General features: G+C 40.0%; 2 protein-coding genes and 1 non-coding gene across 5 annotated transcripts; 2 read left to right on the plus strand and 1 right to left on the minus strand.

Annotated features, from left to right (window-relative positions):
- The first annotated feature begins 260 nt into the window (after nt 1-260).
- TIPIN (TIMELESS interacting protein) lies at nt 261-6,741 on the plus strand. 2 transcript variants are annotated; one of them, XM_071754142.1, is made up of 8 exons: nt 261-694; nt 1,042-1,200; nt 1,537-1,630; nt 2,215-2,290; nt 3,153-3,275; nt 3,737-3,800; nt 5,610-5,804; nt 6,110-6,741. In XM_071754142.1, the coding sequence occupies exons 2-8, from the start codon at nt 1,068-1,070 to the stop codon at nt 6,274-6,276; spliced, it is 852 nt and encodes a 283-aa protein (XP_071610243.1). In that variant the 5' UTR covers nt 261-694; nt 1,042-1,067; the 3' UTR covers nt 6,277-6,741. The 2 variants fall into 2 exon arrangements, with proteins under 2 accessions (XP_071610243.1, XP_071610244.1); XM_071754143.1 differs by having other exon boundaries at nt 271-694; nt 5,610-5,835; nt 6,110-6,190.
- On the plus strand, nt 4,674-4,809 carry LOC139801307 (small Cajal body-specific RNA 14). The gene has a single exon (XR_011728145.1). It is a non-coding gene; the product is annotated as a small Cajal body-specific RNA 14 (non-coding RNA).
- A 525-nt stretch (nt 6,742-7,266) lies between the features above and the next one.
- Nucleotides 7,267-21,997, minus strand: DIS3L (DIS3 like exosome 3'-5' exoribonuclease). 2 transcript variants are annotated; one of them, XM_071754141.1, is made up of 17 exons: nt 21,880-21,997; nt 19,977-20,130; nt 19,213-19,341; nt 18,492-18,627; nt 17,353-17,529; nt 16,375-16,453; nt 15,298-15,477; nt 14,174-14,343; nt 13,244-13,405; nt 12,311-12,558; nt 11,571-11,663; nt 10,422-10,955; nt 10,080-10,234; nt 9,803-9,978; nt 9,294-9,439; nt 7,848-8,022; nt 7,267-7,771 (listed from the first exon to the last, which is right to left on the minus strand). In XM_071754141.1, the coding sequence occupies exons 1-17, from the start codon at nt 21,989-21,991 to the stop codon at nt 7,463-7,465; spliced, it is 3,135 nt and encodes a 1,044-aa protein (XP_071610242.1). In that variant the 5' UTR covers nt 21,992-21,997; the 3' UTR covers nt 7,267-7,462. The 2 variants fall into 2 exon arrangements, with proteins under 2 accessions (XP_071610242.1, XP_071610241.1); XM_071754140.1 differs by having other exon boundaries at nt 21,801-21,990.
- Between the last annotated feature and the right edge of the window lie 453 nt (nt 21,998-22,450).

Raw genomic sequence — 22,450 nt, forward strand, 5'->3', positions numbered from 1 at the left:
CGGGGGGGCCTCGCAACCTTGTATGTTTGGGATAAAACTCTCCACTTAACCGGTTTTTGCCCGATGAGGCGGCACCAAAGCAGCTCCGGGGAGCCCTGAGGAAGCGCCCGCCCCGCCCTGTAGACGCCCCACAGGCCCCGCCCCTTACTTTTTGGCGCCAAAACGGCGGACCGAGCATGCGCTCTGTCACGTAGCCGCCTCCGGCCGCGCACCTCAGCTCGGGCTGCCCGTGATCTCGCGAGACCTCGGGTTCTCGCGATACTCGCACTGCCCGCTCGCCTCAGTCGGTTCGGCGGGGAAGGAAGCGGAGGTGGCGGTCGCTCGGGTTCCCCTCAGAAGGCGGCCCAGAGCCCTTTTCCGCCCCACTTCTCCCCGTCGATAGCTCCGGCGGTGAGAGGGGCCTCCCAGGTGCCCGACGGGTTGTAACTCTGGAGGTTTGGCTCTGGAGAGGTCTTCCCTTGCCCTCTCCGCACTACCTCAGTCTCTGGGTCTGTCAGAGTTTTCGGAGCTGCTTGGGGTGTCTTCTCGTTCCTAAAAACACCTGAGAATACTTTTTCCATAAAATTGGGAACGCGGCAGTGGTGAGGCCGGGTCATCCTCAACTCGGCTGTGCTCTGTTTTGAAGTCTCTGGAATTAGCGTTGTCTAAGGAGCCGGGAAAGGCGAATCCCCCTCCAGTCTGCGTTTTTAAGTGGGTAAGTTGTAAATGAGGAATTTCCACCCAACCCCCTGTATAGTCTGTGATAGAGGAGGTTGTGAATGGAAAACAGCTGTCCTGGTAAGTGCTTTCGTTGGAAATCCACGTTGTGTTCCAGTGATCCATAGCTGCCACTCCCAGGAAACTTTTATGAGTTGAGAAACACTTGTTTTCTGCCTCGTGTGGGTGGGTTGTGTCATCCCCCTGTAAGGTGTCTGCTGCTTAGTCTGGTATCATGATATTTTTATCTGTTTGGCAATTTTTTGCTGTAGGCATAGTGTGTTAACTGATGTTTAACTGCTTTTCTTGTTGCGTTGCTTTAAATGTGTCTTGTTTTTCTTGCAGGTGGGAAGAGGAGTTAATCTGTGGCAATGGTAGATCCTTTAGAGAGCAAATTGTTTCATCTTCCTGATTATGAGAATATAGAAGATGAAAAGTTCCCACCTCTTCCACCTCCTGCATCTCCAGGAAGAGATGATGCTGAATGGGCCCAAGCCAATGGCGGTGAGCACTTGGGATGCCTAAAAATCCTATTTTGCAGTATAGACAATGAAATGCTGTGAAATCAGTAATGCTGGTGTTGTACTTCATACTTTTGAGTTTACTGCATAAAAATAGTTTTGTGTAGCTAAGAAAGCAGTTTCCAAATTGAAATTGTTATTGTTTTATTGTTTCTGAGCTTGTGGGAAGGAGTTTATTTTCATGTATTCCATGGAAATATGCACAGAAATGAATCTTTATAACAAGCCCTTCCTACAAAATGTTGGTAAAAATAACTCAGAGGTGATCTATAGTTGTTCTTAATGTGATCTACTTCAAGTGTGTTATTTTCTTTATTAGAGCCAGATGGAAACCAGCAGTCACAAACAAAGAATTCTGCTGTAGCTCCACAGAGAGCAGTTAAAAGACCCATGCCTAAACTAGATGCACAGAGGTAATTTTTGTTTTACAGAATATTTCTTTGTGATAAATTCAGTATATGACTGTGAGGGGATGAGATTAAAGTTACTGTGGTTCCTGCTTGGTAATAGCAGGAGTTTTAGAGATGAAAGTGTCTCTTCCATGCTCTGCCCCAACCTTTTTTTTCCCAGCTTACCTGTGTAATACTATTTCTTGTCTAACTTTCTTGAAGTCTCTTTGTGACTTAGTACCTGACAAGTAATTTAAGAGAAATTTATTCATGCATAGGACTTTTCCCCCTGGGTCTTTGTTATTTTGCTTTAAACCAGAACAGTGCTGTAGATTTCTTTAAATAAAATGTGCTTCGAAATAAAACTTCAGTATTACACCTGGTTTATGTATGAGCTGATTAAGCACTGTGTAAAGATAAAGGAGTTTAACATTTTCTTTGCTGTTATCATTAAAATTGATGAGTGTTCTTTCAAATTGAGCTTTAGGCTATTTAGTGAGGGGTTGTTTGTGTCTGATTTTTAATTTTGTAGTTTTCTTTGTTTGCTTGGTTTTTAAATAAAAGGAAGCATGGGTTTCAAATAAATTGAATTTATTTCCTATTAACAGGCTAATTTCTGAAAGAGGACTTCCAGCCTTAAGACACATGTTTGACAACGTGAAGTTCAAGGGTAAGGGGCATGAGGTAAGACTTGGAATTTGAAATTATTTCCAGTTTTGTTTTCTAGGAGGTTAATGTAGGCTTGATAGATTGCTGCCTATCTGCTTTGGAGAAACTTGATATTAAATTCTGGTTTCTGTCAGAATTTGAATGTATCCTGGTAGGGATTTAGAGCTGCGTATTTAACAAATAAATAAAATGAATGCAAAATTAATATTTTGATCTTAAAACTGTTCTTCTCTACTGCAAAACTAGAATATCATGTCTGTGGCTCTTTGTATTGTTTATAGGAGAGTTTAATATTGAAAAAAAAGTGACATATCACTTGAGCTAAGAGAAAGCAGTCATTTCCCTACAAACTGTCTCATTTTCCTGGTTACACTTGAGCATACAAAGAATATTTTTCTTTAAATATCATCATATTTTTTTTTTTTGCAAGAGCACATGTACACCTCAGGTTTGCAGAAGACATTCATGGTGAAATTGGAAGCACAAAGAAACCAGGCAGTACTGCTCATCTGAGCACAAGTTTTTGCTAGGCAAGGTTATTTAGATGTGCATTTTTCTGTGTTCAAATATAAAAATAAATGTCAACTATGGGATTTTTTTTCAACTTGGGTTGCTTAAGGAGAACTTCTCAGCATTTTACATTATTTTACACTACATGCACATCCTCTTCCTGAGCTCAGCTCACTTGTTCTTATAGCTTGGTGGTGCAGTACAGACTTGATTGTAAGAGGAAAAGCAACCCATGTGTTCCTATTATTTAAATTTTCAGGAGAGTTTCAAGATGTAGATGCCCAATGTTTTCAGAAATGCTTCTGTTGTATTTCCTTTATTGACTTAGTGAGCTTTTTACAGCTGGATATCTTGTTTCATGCTGTAGGCAGAGGACCTGAAGACACTCATCCGACATATGGAACACTGGGCTCATAGACTGTTTCCAAAATTGCAATTTGAGGATTTTATTGACAAAGTAGAGTCTTTAGGAAACAAAAAGGAAGTTCAGGTATGTGTTGTCCCTGTCAGTTCCTTTTTGTTTAGTACTAAATAGTGCAAGAGGTAAGTTTAGGAGAAAATTATGCCACAAAAGACAACTAAATTATGCATAGTGCCGAGGAGTTATTTAATTAATTTAATTAATTTATCTCTGTTTAAAAAAAAAAACAACACCTCTTTCCAGTTTTTCAAGTATTAAGTTTACATTTAGAGAAAACCTTTTGTTTGTTATTTAATATCTGAATGTGCAAAAGATGGTTCAGGAAGAATTCAGCTTCATCTGGCTAGGTGATGGATGAAAGGGTAGGCAAGAAAATCCACAGCATTAAAAGTTGTGGGTCAAATACACTTGTAGTGAAAGGATTATTCTTAGAGTAATAAAGAGAAATCTGGAGGAGTATTTAAAACATAGCAGTGTTGCAGGATAAGTTTTATTCCAGATGAAATATCAGTATTTTATTTCCTTTTCAGACCTGCCTAAAGCGGATTAGGCTTGATCTTCCTATCTTGCATGAAGACTTTGCAAATAATGAAGGTATGTGCTGGATATTCAGTAGCTCAGTGTTTAAAATTACTTTACTCCTACTGACCTGAAGTTAATGATCATGACATGTTTTTCTAATGTAGAAGAAATTTTGTAGAGTGGTTGGCTACTTTAAAACCACTCTTGTGATATTTAGTTACAAAACTGAACTAGCATTTGGACTTAAGCACCATATAATGTATATAAAAAATAAATACAAGTGCTTGTTATACTGAAAGAAACTTGAAAATGGGTATTATCAGCATTGCTAGAAATTTTCTTCAAAAAACCCCACAGAACTGCTGTTATTAAGTGAACACCCTGATTTATATTTTACTCTTAGGAGTGTTCAGTCTGAAGAACTTGGATCTTATTGATGCAGAAATCAAATACTCATTATCCTGTTTATGCTCCAGGCTGTTACAGAGCAGTCAGGGTGTAGTGCTCTGCAGAAGGAAAACACTCACTGATACTCATGGGTATCTGTGTGTCAGTCCTGGTGTGTGCTGCTACCAAATATTTCTTCTGCCAATATCAAAATCCAGCCACTTCACAAGTGGGGGAATTGAGGAATCTCTTCTAACCAGATGATGCTTTTAGCAGACTAGAAAGAAACATTTTTTATTTTTTACAAAATGAGGGAGTAGAGTTCATCTGGCAGTTTGAAAGAAACTTTATTAGTGGAAATGAAAGAACTTTATGGCCATTCCTAAGGTTTTCACATTTTCACTGTGGGGTTCTCTTGAAACAATTTTAGGAATTATCTACCCATTGTCACTGAACCTCAGCCTCTAGACAAGCCAGTCTAGAGTTGTGGTGAATGAGTTAACTGATGGCAAAACCTTGCCTCACTTGTGAGGACAACCTTTGGGCAGGTAGTGACATGTGGCTGTCTTCAGTGCTGGCTGCATTTGCTGGAGATGGAATGGAGCCACAAGCAGCCACAAAGAGTAAAGCAAATGGTTCCTGCCGACAGGACCTGTAGAGCCATCGGGTTTTCTGTGCGATGGTTCCATACATTGGTATTTAAATGCAGTCCTGATCTGTTCTTGAATGTGTTAATGAGTGTGCTGCTACAACTGGTCTCAACAGCTGAAAAATTTGACTTGGTGTCCTACAGTTTTGAAATAAAAACTGGAGGTAGAAAATTGTATCAAAAACCAGAACCTTGTTGTCAGTTAACTTCTCTGTTCACAGGCTTGAGGTGGTGCAGAGGCACAAGCCTACTTGGCCTTAGGCACTCTTGAAAGAGTGCTCTGCTTCTCTGTTGGTGGGTGAAGTTTGTCTAACAGAGCTGGACTGCCTCTGTTTTGCATGTGTTGATGTTGGCAAATGAGTAAATATTCCATACTGGTGGCATGTTGGATTTCAAAACTGACTATTCAGTGTCTGTGTTTGAACCTCTGTCTGATTCCTGTAACTAGTCCTGCAACTTCCCAAAGGACAGAGTCATATTAGTAGGAGTGGGAAGAAAATTATCTGGCATTTCATGAAGGAGTGTGTGATTTCTGTGATTCTGTGAATTAAACCTTCATGCACAGCTCGTGGTGGCTAACAGTGCTTCTCTAAAGTCAGGTATTTGTTGTTGTGTCTCTGGGATCTCTCATAAGTATTTGTTGTATACTTTGAACATGAGGCATGTGCATCTAGAGAGAAAATTGCCCATCAAAACTAAATTTTGGAATGACTGTGAATACAACTTTAAAATATAGAAATAGTTTTAAAATGTTCTCCTGACAGATCCTTAGCCGTAGCTCTCTCTAGGTTCAAAGTGTTGATTTCTGCCTTTCTGTTCTCTCCCACCCCCTCGTTTTTAACCAGATGGTGGAGGGGAAAGCAAAGGACTGGATACAGGCACTGAGGATGTACATCCCAGCTCTGGAAATGCAGAACTCTGTTCTCTGCCTGGTACAACTCTGACAGAAGAGCAACAGCAGCGAATCCAGAGGAACAGGCAGCTGGCCTTGGAGCGCAGGCAAGCAAAGATGCAGTGTAGCAGCCAGGCACAACAGGATGGTAATCAGCTCTCTCATTTATTAATGTTAAGGTCAGTAGCCTGAGGAGCTTGTACAACAGCTGCTGAGCCAGCTGAAGGAAATGGTAGCAATTGCTTCTCCTGTAAGTAGCAAAACCTGTAACCCACATTTAAACTGTGTTCCTGGAGTGAGATTTGTCCTCAGCTAGGTCAGAACTACTGGCCATGGCTGCAATAGCTTCACCTGGTGAAATGAAATTCAGCTTGCCAGTCATCTCTAGTGATAAAGTCCAGTCAAACACACAGGAAGTATTTTCTCATGGTAGGAAACTTTGTTTTTCAACAGAACTCTCCACTCATTACTCAGAAGAGGAGTTTTGTACACCAGCTGTTCAAGGTCCCACTGACCTTACTGAAGACACTCAAGTTACTGCAACCAAGGTTGCTGTTACAGAAGCTGCAGATGGAGATACTGAAGCTCAAGAAGGGGAATGTGCCAGTGAACAGCAGTAACCATTCCTGATACTTTGAATGTCTTTCCTGACTGAAGGACCCCAATGTTTTAACTGCTATCATTACATTGAAACATTGGTGGCTCTTAGTTCTTTGCCTTCAGAGGCTTCATGGAAGTCTCCACCATGACATTTGTGTCCTTGGACAGAACTCTGCTCTTGAAACTGGGATGAGAAGCTTTGAATGCAGAGTTTTGAAAACAGAAGCAAAGTTGTCAGTCTTTACCTCCACGTGTGACATTCCTTAGGAAATGTTAAAAAGGCTTTTGAAGTACTTTGAATTTTGTATACAACTGACCTCAAACTCATTTAACTGTAATATTGACAGTGAAGTTTGTATTAAATCTATTTTCTTAATAGAGGGTGTGTATGACAGAGGGTAGTGCTAGGTCTGAATGGGTGCCTTGGATTTTTTTAACTTGCTTATAAAATGGAAGCTATTAAATTTCAGAAGTCAAGCCTGAAATTGTTGTATGAAGTTGTTAGACTTCTGGCCCTTCAGACTTCCAGATCCCTTGTACTTGTCAGACATCTCTTCACAGACAAGTACATCCTTTGGCTGATTCTTTTCCCTGTCTGGAGGCTCTAATTCATCCTATTACTACAGTCTTGTTTCTCCCTCTTGTACTACAGCTCTTCCCTCTGTGGAATGAGCAAGAGAGCAAGAGCCCCTGTTCTCACAAGAACAGCAAAGCTCTGAGCCTGTTCTCTCCTATAGCAGAAGGCAGACTGTTGTTCATAAGAGAAATTGAGTTAAGAGGAGATGAAATAAGTTCATGTCAGTGGCTGTTACTCCAGATGTGCAGCTGGAGAATTGCAAGAAATGTGTATTCTAGGTGAGTGTGAAGGAGTTGGCTTTTAGTATCCTTGTAGCTGTGAGTTCAACACACTGAAGTTGAAGGTAGCCATCACATGTAGAAAATACTGTAATTTGTAGACAGCAGAGGAAAGTAACTTTTAAAAATGATAGTTAAAAGAATTGGCCTCACTCTTTCTGGTCTGGAACATGAGATTTATCATGTATAAAATCTTTTTAAAAACTCATACATGCTCATCATGAGAAAAATAATAATTTAAAATAGACATTTAGTTTCTTGAATATTTAAATAGACTTTTTTTAAAATAAAATCATACAAATACAGCAATAGGAGCAGAATCTCAACAAGCAGACACTGCTCAGTTACAGTTCAAGTTCTAAAGTCAGCTGAAACATCTAATAGAGCCAGATCCCTGATCTCCTCCAGCAGCTGGTACAAGCTGGCTCCCTTGGTCTGGCAGTACTCCTCATAGTCTTCAATGACTTCAATTCCTGGTTTTTCTTGGGCACACTGGGCTGCTTCTGCAGACTGACTGACTTCTTTTACTAGGTCAGATTTCACCCCATGAAAACTCCTCTGGGAAGTCTCTGTGTCTGAAGTCAGGTAGGGTGCATTCCTGATGATTTCAAGCTTGATGGTGTCAGCGTGGCAGCGGGAAGTCTGTACAAGTATCCTCACCTTAAAAGCAACATACAAATTATTCTATTTATGATGGTGCTGTTTCTTTTTACCTCCCTTCAGATTAAATACTCACTGTAATATGATCAAAAAGGCTTAAAGTCACTGATTCTCCAGTGGTTGCAGTGGAAGTAATTTTGTTCTGAAAGCGATGAAGTGATCCAGGTTTCCACTCACAGCTCCCATTCCCCTGACAAGCAATGACCAATCCTTCTTTGTTTTTCATATATGCAGCACCTTTGATTCCATATCTACAAAAAAGCAGATGAGCAGAGAGAAGCTGTTGTTACAATTTTTATCCTTATCAATTCTCATAATTTTGAAACTAACATGACTATCTAGGATTATCTGAAAGCAACATAAAAGGACAAACACTATAGCACGATAATCCTGCTTCAGGGGCACTGAAGTGCATTATCAAAGAAATCTCTACAGCATACAGAAAGAGCATGGAGGCAACGACTGAGGTGTTTCAAAAGCAGTGAAGCAAAAGTTAAAGGGTCAGTGGTCCTTTATTTTGCATGTTGGGTGGAGCCTGGCATGGCCTGATAAGGGCAGAAGAGCAGCTGCACAGGTTATTCCAGACAGCTCAGTGAGCAAGGTTCTCTTAAAAAAAGTTGCTTAAAGATCAGATTTTATTTATTTATTTTTAACAGGAGAGTTCTTAACACCTACATTTCTTGTACTTGATGGCTGCCTGGGTAGACATTGTTACCACAGGAATGCACTAAGAAGCTCATTAATCCAAAATGTCAAGAGCCAGTAAGGAAGAGGAAAGGTACTTGCCCTCAGCTTGAAGAGCTGGCCAAGTCTTGCAAGAAGCACTGCCACCCAGCTCTGTGGTGACCAGTTCCTTAGATCATTTACTAGCCAACTTATCTAGTAAGTAGACCACATTTAGTATACTTTAAAATACAGATTTAGAAGTTTGGAAATGAAGATGTAATGTTAGCTTTATGGTAAGAATTTCTACTTGGTCAAATTAAGGCTGAGCTGAGATCCAGGCACGGGTAAGAGCCTTACTGCCATAAACAGCACTGTGTAAACATTCCTTCCACACTTCCCTGCTGACTCCAAGGAGCAGCTGCACAAAAGGTGTTCCTAGCCTGCAAAAACCACACTCTGTAGTGGGGGAAGAGAGTGCTGAGGAATGTGTGTGGACTTGAAAAATCACTTTCTATTGTTTAAAAAAAAAAAAAAAAAAAAAAAGGGGTTTGCAGGGGCTTGGGGGAGGGATATTCCAGTTACTGTTCTGCCCTGGCAGCTGCTTAGGCAAAATATGGCTGCCTCATGTTCTGAAATAAATAGTTACTGTCCAGCAGTCTTGCCCTCTCCTCAGAGGAACTCCTTTTCAGGAGGAAAAGCACCACTTAAAATTCACAACAAAAATCTAAACTACAGTCAACAACGCCAGGCTGTGCTATAAATACACCTTTCCTTTCTCCAGGACCAGAAGTGTCCCCATAGCATCCTAGTGACCCTTAGGTCTTATTTTTCCATTCTGTCCCAGCTCTGAACTCACCTGGGTACAAAAACAAGCACCCCATTTGTTCGAATCGAGTAAATGACCCCGTCTGCTACGCAGCGCTCGTCTGTTTCTGGGGTTTTGTCTTTGAAGTACATGCACTGGAAGAGTTCAGTAGACTGCTTCTGAGCACGCTGGGCTGCCTGCAAGTACCCCCCAGAAAAAGAGAAGACAAAACTACCTAAATAAATACTTCTTGGAGCTTGATTTTCATAGGGCTTTTTTTCCCCGTTATTCCTTTACCCATCCTCTAGAAAAATTCTATATAAAATTACATCTTACATGCAGTAAAGGTGAAATATGAAGTCACTTTTACTACCACTCCGGGAAGAAAACTGATATTTGTTTAAAAAAAAAAAAACCAAAAAAAACCCACAACCAAAGAATTATAAATAAAAAATGAAGTGACACTATTTCCCTGTACCAGCCAAAAGCCCCAGTCAGGACCGGTATCCCATTCCACTGGGCAGCATACAATGTCCCAAGTCACAGAATGACCATCTTACCCTGTTCCTATTATTAATGTGTTTGCACAATTCCTGAAGATCCTTGTTACTGAATATATAATCTTTAACATCTTTAGTTCCCTTCAGAGTTGCTGCCATCAAGAGTCTGTGGACAACGACATCAGCGTATCTTCTGATGGGAGAAGTGAAGTGCGTGTACTTCTCTAAGGCAAGTCCTAGAAACAAAATGGGAAGCAGTGTTCAGCAATCATCTGCTTCCCCCCTACCACTTCAGAAGAAAAGAACATCAGAAGAAAAAGATAAAATGACAGGATACCATAGTGATGAAACTCTTCCTCAGGGCAAGAGCCAGTCGAGAAGTACAACGCGTTCGACATTGCGTGAGTGGCCATAGAGCGCAGGAGTTTATTTACAATTGGATCCAGTGGGTCATTTGCTCTGTCCAGAGACTCAGCCAATGCTTTGTTAGACCTGTCAAAAAAGAGTGTTAATTCTGAAGGAAATTATGCTCTGATCATTAACAGCTTATAGTTAAAAATAGCATTAAAAAGCACATAAAAATTGATTAACAGTTACTGTAATGCTTTGCGACAATAACATAGCCAAGTTATTGCTTAACTTTTAATTAAAAGTGTTTCAGATAAGTAATAAAACATACCATGTGTCTATTGAGAAACCTTTGGCACTGGCACATTCTCGAAGTTCAGTAAAATATTCCTGTCGTGGTGGAGGGTGCTGGCGCAACAAAGCTTGATGAGGAAAATTTTCTGAAATCTTTTTTGCCACCCAATGGTTGGCAAGAATCATACATTCTGCTACAGTCTCGTGCACCTCCAGTGGCTGCTTGGGAATGAGATCATGGATATTGTTTTTATCATCCAGCTGCACTCTGACTTCTACCCCTTCTAGTTCCAGAGCCCCACAGCTGTCCCTCTTAGCTCTAACGTGTCGTGCTATATCGGTGAGTTTTGATATTGCCCAGACCAGTTCAGACAACTTCTTCTGCCTAGTTCTTTCATCCAAGTTTTTCAGTTCTGGGATATCATCAACAGCACTTGTGTCTCCATCTAATAATCCCTGTGCTGCTTCATACACGAGCTTGTATGCAGAGCAAATGATGGTTCTGTTGTAGCAGACTCCCAGAATTTCATAGGACTCTTTTCCTAGTTCCCAGAAGACACTTACAGCATACCTTAAAGAATAAGATCACAGTTCTGTAAGTACTCCTGATTGAAACTATATTTTCAAGCATATTCAACTGTTACACATTTACAGGTTGTATTATGTTTGGTTTTTTTAATAGAAACATCTTTTTCTTCATAAACCAAAGCAATCCTCAGCAATGCCACTAATGAATGCATTTGTCTTTCAGTCTTGTGTATCACAACTTAATAAATATCAGTATTTCAATCCACCTGTTAAGGCAGAGCACTCCTAAGATACAAGGCCACATCTATTTTAAAGCACTGCTACATTGCCATAGATACTTTTATACATTTTTATCTTAATCAGTCACCTCTGTCCTCAATGAACATACTTCCTGCATATATTTCATGCCAGCTGGCCAACTAACCCTGCAAATTGTAATAAACTGCAGTAATGGCATGTTTGAGGAATAGAAGGAGAGGAAAAACATGACCATTCACACAGATACAAGGCAAATTGCTAAGGGCAGGGATACACATTGGAGGATGAGACAGGCAGTGTAGAATATTTCAGGTTTTTGTGACTCCCTACTACTTCACTGACAAATAGTAGGAATCACTTCAGAAGGAATTACAGGAATAGTTAATACCCAAAATCTCACCTGTCAGCTCCACTAAGAAGAGAACACACATCAGCACTCAGGACAGAGGGCAGCATGTCGTACCGACGATCTGCTAAGTAGTAAGTTGTTGCCCTGAGAAATAAAATACAGTGACTTATTCTCACAAGGACTCAGTGTCTGTCTCCCAAGCAGTCTGTGGGATTAGTGTAACTTCAGCAAAACAAGAGGCATAGCAAGATTTTAACAGTTTATTCTTACAGAACCTACACGTGTGCAATTCCGAAAGCAAATGATTTAAATGAGAAGCCTCATTTTGCTTTCCTTGGTATCTTCAGCTGCCACTAAAGCCAGAACTAGGGCTGTACAAAATATGCTCCACTAAGAAGAGGTAATTTAACAGCTATACCAAATACCTGCTGGCTATACAGTTGAAATTTTTTTGCATCTACAAAGAATATGTTCCATAAAGTGATTCAGCAGTCTAAGTACAAAACAGCTGTAATTATTAAGATTCATTTCCCTTGGAATACAAACTTCATGGAAAAAAGCAATTTTATAACAAAAGGGTGAAGCAGTAGGTCAGAAAGCAGTTTATTCTCCAGCAGGCTTTTTTATCCAAATAAAAGTAGAATGCAACTAGTTACATATTGGTTTAAAACTGTTTTCACCACATGAGAGAAGAATGTTTCCTTCCTTCCATTGTATCTCCGTGTTTCCTCAAGTTAACATCATAAACTTAAAAGCTTTGTAACTTTTCAAATTTTTAGAAAAGAATTTACCTTGCTCTGGCCTCAACATCAGTGTATGAGTTTGCTGCTACAAAATGGGTGACATCTGCAATGTGGACACCTAACTCCAGATTCCCATTAGGCAGAGTTCTCACAGAGAGTGCATCATCCACATCCTCACAGCCTTTTGGGTCAATGCTAAATATCAAGTGTGTATTTCTCAAGTCCAGACGTTTTGCTTCCTCCTCTGGACTCACTTTCCAGGGATTCTTTGAGGAGCTCACAGGCATTTCACTCATCTGTACAAAAACATTATGGATGAACATACATTTTCATCTCTCTATTATAAAAAGAAGCAAACAAAAAAACCAAGCCAACAAATTAGATTTTCGTAGCTTTTCCTTTTCTGTGCTGTTAATTCCTTTGTGTATTTTTAAATCCTAGACAACTTGCTCTTTGCATTTTCCAAGTCAATCACATTTACCTCACAGAATGTATTAAACAGAATTAAAAAGAATTACAATTATATTTTTGTGGTGATATGACAGCTCTGGCAAACATCACCTCTAGATATTGTTTGGGTTTTTTATTCTTTATCTTACAAAGACTCATAGGAACAATGAAAATACTGATCTATGAAAGCCTGTTCCTGTCCTGGTTGAAGACAGAAGGATTTAAGGCAATGATTTCAATAGGTCTGTGCCTTTATGATCAGTACTATGTATAAAACACAGTAATCTCTTAAAAGTCTACCTCAAATTAGAATTAAGAGTTTGGAATCTTCTTATAGGAAACATTATCTTAAAATCACTCTTGACTTTGGAGCATCCATAGCACACTGATATAAATAATTCCTGAAAAATAACCTATAAAAATTTCCAGCTTTGAAAAACCAAGACATCCACCTGTAAGAGGGTCCCACTCGTTGAGAAACAAGACCCTGGAAAACAACAGAAAAGAACATATCTAATCACAAAGACTAACCTGGATTTCTGAGAAAGGGGCAACACTGATGCTGTTCTCCACCAGAATAGCTGCAATTTCCCCTTCAAGATCTCCAATTCTTCCTAAAACTCTCACAAAGTGTCCATTTGGATATAAAGAAGTTGATTCCCAAGAATCAATACGCACAACAACTCTGTACTCCTGCAGAAAACAATTCTGTTAGAACAGCAATCTGCTCCTGACAAGCAATCAATATAAATATTCCTTCAGGGGCTATCCAGAGAGAATGGTGACTATAAAAATGTTATAGAAAGGAAAAAGAAACCCACAATGAGAAGCATCCAAATAAATACTGAGAATTAAATTTATTTCATGGTTAGGGACCCATTTGGGGGTCATTATATGGACAGTATCTATCTTAAAAGTATATATAAAAAAAGCAAAACTCAGATATTCTTACACCAGAAAAGACAAAACTGGAATTTACTTCTTGGCTGTGAAGAAGGATTTAACATTAGATGGCAAAAGTGGCCAGGAATGAAGGAAACCATGTTTCTTTCTCTAGCAATGCCAGACTCATCATCACAATTCATTATTTGCTGAAAATAGCACTTCTATCAGTTACACATAGTCATAGATCAAACAAAACCACATGGGCTGTTGCAATTTATACCCCTAATATCAACCTTCATTTAGCAAAAAAAAGCAAAGCAAGTACTATATAAATGCTTAGGGTACCCAGACTGTGGCTTAAACTCAGAATTCAAATAAGCTTTATTACCTCAAGGTGATAGTTTTGCCAGGAACTGAACACATTTCTTCAAGGCAGAACTTGAACTACTCTCACAGGCTTAACTTCAGAGTAATAGTTTCACCTGTCTTTTTTGCCAAGGAAAACATCCCTGAAGCATATAACACCCACCCAATTTTGTAGGAACACAGAATAGAGAAATACTTCTGACAAATTACCTGTAATGTTTCAGCTTGTTGGGTACTGATCCGGATTTTGGGAATTCGGTAGTCCCAAGGTGTAACAAGGATTTTCTGAGCATTTCTGCCTTGGGGCAGAATCTCTTCTTTAGAGGGGAAAGTGACAACATAATCCCTCCAGTTCTTTTGAATTATTCCAACAACTTTACCTTTTAAAAAATAACATTGTCAACTGTACATTAATGAGCAAGGCAGGAACATGACAGAAAATAGGTGGGAGGTATAGAAGATTCATTGCTTTGTAGCATGAATTCATGTGTCCACAAATTTCAACTACAATTGCTAACACCATATGGTATGCAGACAACAATACAAGTTTGTTATAAAGTATTGATAACACAGTCAGATTTTAATGAGCTTTTATTTATGTGGAGGCTAACTCATTGTATAATTTCAATGGATATATTTCAATGGATAGTACCTAAGTTATTCCGAGATTCCCAGTACCACTGAAATGTGGCCAATTCTAGTAAAAAATAAAGAAAATTTTTCATAGCAAAGATCAAAATCAAACAGCATTTTCTTGCAGGAAGAGAACTGACCACCTAAAACTGTTTGGGAACTGTTAAGATGTAGCTGTACCTGCAGAGCACTGTTGTTACCACAGTACACAGGCATGCGAGACTGTAATGTAATTCTTCATCTAAAATATTTTTTTTCATTTTGAACATTGTCATTGAGGAATAAAAAGGAAGCTGTTATCTTTCTGTGTAATCAACAGTGATAGTGGAGGATTTCAGTTCACTCTGACAAATTGGTCTGTACTAGGATGGCAGCTTGTCTTGTAGAGCTGTGCAGTGACAGCATGAATTTGGGTAGAAGTATTGTAAACTCATTTTTTTAGGAAGGGAAGTAGAGTAATGTAGCTATTTCTGCAACTTAAAGAGGAAAAAAAGGTGGGGTTTCACATTAAAAAATAATTTAGTGGCTTCCTTATTGGGATATGCTAGAATAATTTGGGGTAATCACTTCAGATTTACTAAAGTGCAAAAAAATGTGATAGAAATTGGGGGAAGTGATGATATAATGATGAGTACAACACAGCCTGGATCAAAGAAGTGGGGTGACCCTAAGAGAACTCTGTATCACACTGTCTGCTTTACCTGTGGGCATGGGGTCACCAGTGGTGTCTGCAGGTGCTTTATCCTCAGTCTCATTTTCACAAAGTGCACCAGTCCTTCCTTTCCATTCGTGCAAAGGTAGCAACTCAACAGCTACCACATCGCCGTGGATTGCACGATTCCGAGCTTTGGCCCCATAAATAAGGATGTCACTTTGAAGATCTATATTTAAAAGAAATAGAAGCACAAACTGCTAAAAAACTGAAATCCCTCTGCTCTTGGCAGCATTCTGCTGAAATAAGAGAAAATAACATTTGCAACAAGATTTCTTCCAAAAAGGGACTACTGGCAAGTAATTAATATTGCAAGAAGCTGAAAAACTTTCCCTCATTTTGGCTTGGTTTTTGTTTTGTTTTTTAAGATTTTATGCAATTCTGTAAGTGAACTCCTGGATAAAAAGCAGCATAGGCTGGGATGAGTTCAGTATTCTTAGGCAGCAGCTTTAAAACCACACAACACAGTTAAATTATGGAAACCATTACAACACTATCAGGGCATGGTCCAGAATGAAACGCTTTTAAAAAAAATACTGAACACAGGTGTGACAACAGAGTCTGTCAAAGAAAAATGTCAAAGTACTTCCAAGTGAAAGCTGGGACAATGTATCTGTACAAGGATAATGGGCTGCTCCTTCAAAATTCTTTACTACTAACTCATACCACAAGGACAACAGTGTTGTTCCAATCTGAACCAAAAGGTATTTTTCCTTTTGTGACCAATGACCAGCTTCCTGATCCTGCCAACACCCATGCAGATTTTTCATTCAAATATGTTCAAATGAGTCAACTTCACAAAAGGTCTAGGGAAACTCTTCAGCAGAATCTGAACAAAGGCACTAAGAAAGAGGCAGAAGGACATCCAGGGTACTGCTTTCTCACAAGCCCACCCTCTGGGTTCATCTTCAGCCTCCTTTCTGGCCCTTGAAAATAACCCAGGTGTTGGGAGTATCTTAGCTTTCATCTTATTTAATAAAAGAACAGCTACATACATATGGCTACATGCAACAAGTGTAGTCAGTGCCAAAAAGGCACTGAATAAATCTTCTCATTGTCCTCTCACCTGTTTCTTTGCTGCCAAGTCCCTGAAGTCGAACAAAAGCTTCCAGCTGTGCTCTGTGTTTATTGACATTCAAGGTACCCTGAAAGAAAATAACAAACTGATAAACAGAATGAAACAGCCACACTTCTGATTAGCCAACTTTGAAAGCTTTTGGTTTTACAATTCTTTTTAGAGAAATCAGTAGTTTTTATTGATATGTAGGTTATTTTGAACTTAACTGTTCTCTCTATAGGGAGAGAATATACAATGCATAACTTTAAGTACTCACTCCTGGAAAAGAATGCTAAGTTCCTTTAAATGCTCAGTTTAATTTTAAGATAGTAAAAGGTCTTCTATTCAAACCACAGGCAGTACAAGATTACTTTTGCTGCCTGCCTTAATACAGAATCTGGAGTTATTCCTACAGGAATGAAAAACCTCAGTCTTTCTGTTCATATTCTATTCCTAACTCACTGCTGAAATTGTCAGGAAAAGAACAATTTACCAACTCTAATTCTTTAAATTATTTTTACAAGAAGGACTCTTGTCCACCAACAATCAATATTAAGGCTCTGAACAGCTGTAAAACTGTGAATTGATTGCAATGACTGAGATATCTCTGTAAATGAAGAAAAAATGCCCTCATGCAGCATTATTTAGATTTAAGAATGGTATCCAGCTCCTTCACATCACACCTTGTTTCTCAATTTACAGGTATTTCACTTACCAGCCAGAAGACAAATCCATAACAAACTTAAGATCCTCAATATCAAATACTTATTTTTCCTTCCCCAACAGAAAATAAAACCTGCATCTGTTCTCAAGATCAAATGGGGGAAATAATTTGAGACTTCTAATACCTTCCATCCTCTTACTCTTGCTTTTTTGTCTCCTTTCCCTCTGCTCACTGTATCAGTATTTCTTTATCTAATCAGTCTCTTTCAGGCAACTACAGGCACCAACCAAAACACTGCGTGTGCTCTCTATAAAGCAAATCACCTGGATGTATCTTCCAGATTTGATCCCAGCCTCCAGTATTTCCACAGGTAAGTGCTCAGGATATTCTTTTCCATTGTTTTCTTGGCTTTCGCTCTCCCGTTCACGCCGAGCTTGGAGTATTGAGTCAAAGAGTTCATGGGCAGCCTTTAAGTCAGGCCAAAAGTTATCCAAGTAATTCTGTATGCACACAAAGAAACATGATAGTATTTACAGCTCTCTGTTCTAATAATGCACAGAAGACCATATGGGAAGACCATAATGGACCAGAGCTGTCTGACATGATATACTCAAGTAATACTTCCAAGTGGTAATGATGTATCTGCTCTAAACACCAAGGATTTTTTTCCAGATTCAACCAAAATAATACTAAATACACCAAAGGGGAAGTGACTGTTAAGACACTAGGCCAGAGATTAGCAAACTTTTTATAGTATAACCCATCCAGGCTACATAAATCTTGTGAAGTGCCATGGCAGAACCATCAAACTAGCAACCCACCATTACTTTTACACTTTTTATGATTTTTATATGGTACATTTGGACAGCTCTCCATTGCCTCATAGCAATTAAAAAAAAAAAAAAAAAGCAAACATCAAAAATTTTATACAGCTCTAAGGTCAATCTAACTGGTCCTGGTTTTATTCAACATCACTTCACAGCCAAACATAAATCTCCCACCCACACACACAGGGAATACAAGTGGTATCAGAGATCAACAGCTAAACAAAGAATGAAATATCTTCTCATGTATCCCAAGTAGCAAAGGCTGAAGTAAACTGGCAGAATAACAATGATAGATATTTATGCTACAGATACCTGAGGTAAGTGATCATTGTTCATCAATGCCAAATTCCTTAAAAACAAGGAAAACAATGAAAAGGGCTCATAAGATGACCTCTATCTTTAAAACAGCTGCTTTTCTTTTCAGTTCTCTGTTTTTTTCACTGCCACCATTTTTATTACATTCCCATGACTGACATCTTTGCTTTCTTTGACAAATGAAGACATGAGTTAGCATCACAGTTTTCTTAAATGTAAACTCTGAAATTATTTGCACTATATATTGGGTTTTAATGTACTTGCTTCACCATTTTGATGCAGCATAGAGGAAACCATTTTATATTTTTCTGGCACGTTACCTTGAAGGAAATCACAAATACTCCTTCTGTTTCATTTCCATACTGCCTGATGGCATCTTCATCTTCTGTAACCATAACAACTGGCATCTGACCCAGGCAGTGATTATAATACCAAACTGCTGCATTGTAAATACTCCTAAAAAAGCAAAGTTTGAAATGAGATTTCTGGCATATCTCATTTGCTACTTGCAAGATATTTGCAGGCTTTGTATAAACTAAATTTTGGTTGAACACACATACTTTTGAGATCTATGCACCAAGCTGCATAAACCTTCTGTCTGTGAAAATTTTTATGAGCTGCAACATAACATATTGTTCCTCTCAGTGAAAATTTGTAAAAGAGCAATTTGGAACTTCCAGGACTCCAATGCTGTGGTGTTTGCAGGCTATCAAACATGACAAGTGAAAGTCTAATAAGGTGTGCATGATCTATTTATTATGCTACAAGCATTCTTTAAAATAGATAACTTGAAAATAATCCAGGGGTTTTTTTTTTAGCATTATTGCATGTAATTAAGTACATTTTTCTCTGTCTTCCTAAGAAAACAATGTTGACACTTGGTTAATCACAAAAGCACAACCCAGACTTTCAGTTATTGAGAACTATTCCAGAGCAAAGCTGAGTAAGAGCATGAGATCTTACTTATCCAGTGCCTGGTAATTATCCTAACCACAATGTCATGATGCTGTCCAGTACAGTACTACATAAGTTGAAACAAACCTGGTCTGCCATTTCTCTGTGGATTCTCCCTTTTCTCTTGGCAAATAAGAATCCTGGTGGAATTCATTAGCAAAGACAACGCAGTCATGGCGGGCATCCTTTATGAGATTTCTTAACTTGTTGTGCTGTCTAGAATATGCAAAAGATAAATACAGACCTCTGCTTTCTTTTCATAGTGCTGTCTTAACCCCAGATGAAAATGCAGCAGAAAAACTCAAGGACAAGTACCCTCATTCATAAAGAAATGGATCCATTAAATTATATCATCAATGATCAGATCTGCAACATCATCTGTGAGCAAGCTTTTCTGATTTCCCTTATGAATGCTGCTGATTTTTAAACATATGGTCACTCACACATTAATGGTTGAAAATGTTAGTACCATATAATAAGATTAACTGCTTCACAAAGACAAGTGCTCAATCTTTAATACAGCTAACCCCAACCATGCCCATATATGAGCTGCAGCATACAATATATTGTTACTCCAAAGTCTCCTTAAATCTTGTCACAAGCCATCTGATTATTTAATAATGCTACAAATTTAATATCACTCCTACCCAGTGAAAACTACAACAGGTATTGATATCTGTGGATCACAAAAGATCACAGTTCTTTCCCTTCTATAGAACTACATTAAAAGACCTAAAACCAAAGGAAGCATAGTATATTTGCTGACATTATGTTACTGAGTTTAAATATAATTTTTACAAAGTATCTTTAGTTCAATCTAAATTAGAAGTAAGTTATAATAGGGCAAGTACCTGCGTCCTTTTTGATGTTGCACAGCTTGACATGCTGTTTGCATGAAAATAATACCTTTCAGCTCTGGAAATTCAAGAATCTCGAGGTAATCTTGAACAACCTTGCAGTCAGGGACAACATAATGTGTAACATCATCCGACAACAATTTGCCATCTAAAAGATAATTGGGAATTTAAACATTTAAGCTTTCAGTTTAAAACCCAATACTGGTTTCTTACAAATACTTGCAATACAAGAAAACTAATATTATTAATTCAGAAGAGCATTAAAAGTGTCACTTGAAGATTTATGCAAGCTGCCCACACTAAGCCATCCTTGCCTAATCTATACATTTACAACAGAATAATTTCTAAGCAGGCAGGGCACCTGTAATGTGATTTATGCAGGCAGCTTTCCACAGGACAGGAAATAAGTTTGCTCAGCACACAGTGGAGAGTCAGGAATGAAACAACCTCACCTCTGAGCTGCCCAGAATAATTACAGAGGGAAATATTCTGACACTCATCTGACCTAGAATTTACATTTAAGCCCAGAAGAAGGGAAGTTAGGCATGGGAAAAGAGGTTAGACTTTTTTTTTTCCTGCTATGTGCCTGTAATTTGTCTTTAAGGAATTGATAACCAAATGCAACACATTAGGGAGCAGTAGCTATCACTAATCCTGACATCCTAGATAGCAGTTGCAACAGGCACCTAAACTAAAAGTGATGGTATTTGTGTCAATTCTGGTGCAAAAGACCAAAAAACCCCAAAAAGCCAAACCAAACCAAAAAACACATTAAAATTCTCATCCTTTTCTTTTAGATAAGCAAATAATTTGATCGATTTAAATAGTGGTTGGATATTTAGTTATTTGCCTGTTGGTTTCCTGCACCAATAAATTGTGCTATTTAACAACCACAAAAAAACCCAAACCAACCCAAAATACCAACCAAAGGTCACATGACGCTCTATGATGCACATAATAACAAAAAAAACAACAACAAATCTAGATATTGGAGAGGCTGGCAGCCTTCCCGTGTCTGCAAGGGCCAAATATATCACAGGCAATTACATTTAATTACCGAACAGACATAACAGAAGGTGCAGAATTACAATTGCTTCAAGATAATCGCTTGGCCACACTGTAAGAACACTTAACAGGTACGTACAAACAACCACCCCGGAGAAAATTCATGTGCTTTAAAAGCCCCTTTAAAAAAAATGTAAAGCATGAAACTTGCAGCATCCCTTAGCCTTTTATCACTGTGAACTGCTCAGAGTTCAATACTGTCCCAACTAACTTCTCAATTCTTTTTTTTCTCTTTCCCTTGGCATCGCGTTTATTCCTGAACGCTTTTGCTTTCAAGGAACACTTCTGCTGCATCCCTGATTTTGTACTATTTTCCAGCATTTTTATGTGCCGTTTCTCTGCTCCATCCACACTCGAATGGGGACAGCAGAGGGGAGCTCTGGGACGATCCTCGGGCGCCCGCACCCCACCCCGACCCGCACCCCACCCCGACCCGACCCCCACCTTCTCTCTCCCGGCGATATTTCTCTGTTACGCACCGCTTGTGTCCCCTCCCTGCGCTGCTTTCCGCACCCGCGCAGGGTCCCCTCAGGCCCGTCAAGGCCGTACGGATCCCCTCTGCCCTGGGCTCCGCACCCTTTGCACCCAACTTTGACGGACATGAGCTGAGGCACAAGGGACCCTCGGGACAAACTGCACCCTCACCCCTCCCTCCCCCTCCCCGGGACCGGCAGTCCGGATCCCCCCTGCTCTCTCCTCGCAGGAGTCACGACCCCCCCTCTCTCTCCAGCCTCCCGCCGGCAGCCCCCTCACCCCGAACACAGGCGGCCCGGCACAGGGCGCTGCGGCACGGCACGTCGGGGCGAAGGTAATGCTCCCGCACGACACGCACCCAGCGGCCGTGCTGGCCCCGCAGCTGCACCACTTTCTCCGTGCGGATCATTAGGGCGGCGGGAAGCGGCGGCCCCGCGGCCAGGCCCGCTGCTGCCAGGGCGCTTGCGCATGGTGAGAGGGGCGGTGCGAGCGTACGGGGCAGGAACTCGGTGGCGGGGAGGGGAAAGAGCGGGCTGGGGTTGGTAGGGAGAGCTGAGGGAAAAGGGCGGGCTGGAGTGGTAAGGAGAGCTGAGGGAAACGGGTGTGCGGATGAAGGACTGGGGGAGAGTGAGCTGAGGGGCATGAGGAGACTGTGAGGGGCATGAGGAGACTCTGAGGGGCAGGCGGCAGCGAGCTGAGGGAAGCGGGACCGCAGATGAGGGGAAACTTTGAAGGATAAGCAGGATAGAGGTGAGGGAATGTTCTGAGGGATAGGCAGGGTGAAAGTGAGGGAATGTTTTGAGGGATAAGCAGGATGGAGCTGAGGGAAGCGGGATCGCAGTTGAGGGGAAGGCGGGAACGAGCTGAGGGAAGCGGGGCTGCAGCTGAGGGAATGCTCTGAGGGATAGGGAGGATGGAGGTGAGGGGAA

The sequence above is a fragment of the Heliangelus exortis genome, chromosome 11 (genome assembly GCF_036169615.1).
Source record: "Heliangelus exortis chromosome 11, bHelExo1.hap1, whole genome shotgun sequence".
NCBI classification, from domain to species: domain Eukaryota; kingdom Metazoa; phylum Chordata; class Aves; order Apodiformes; family Trochilidae; genus Heliangelus; species Heliangelus exortis.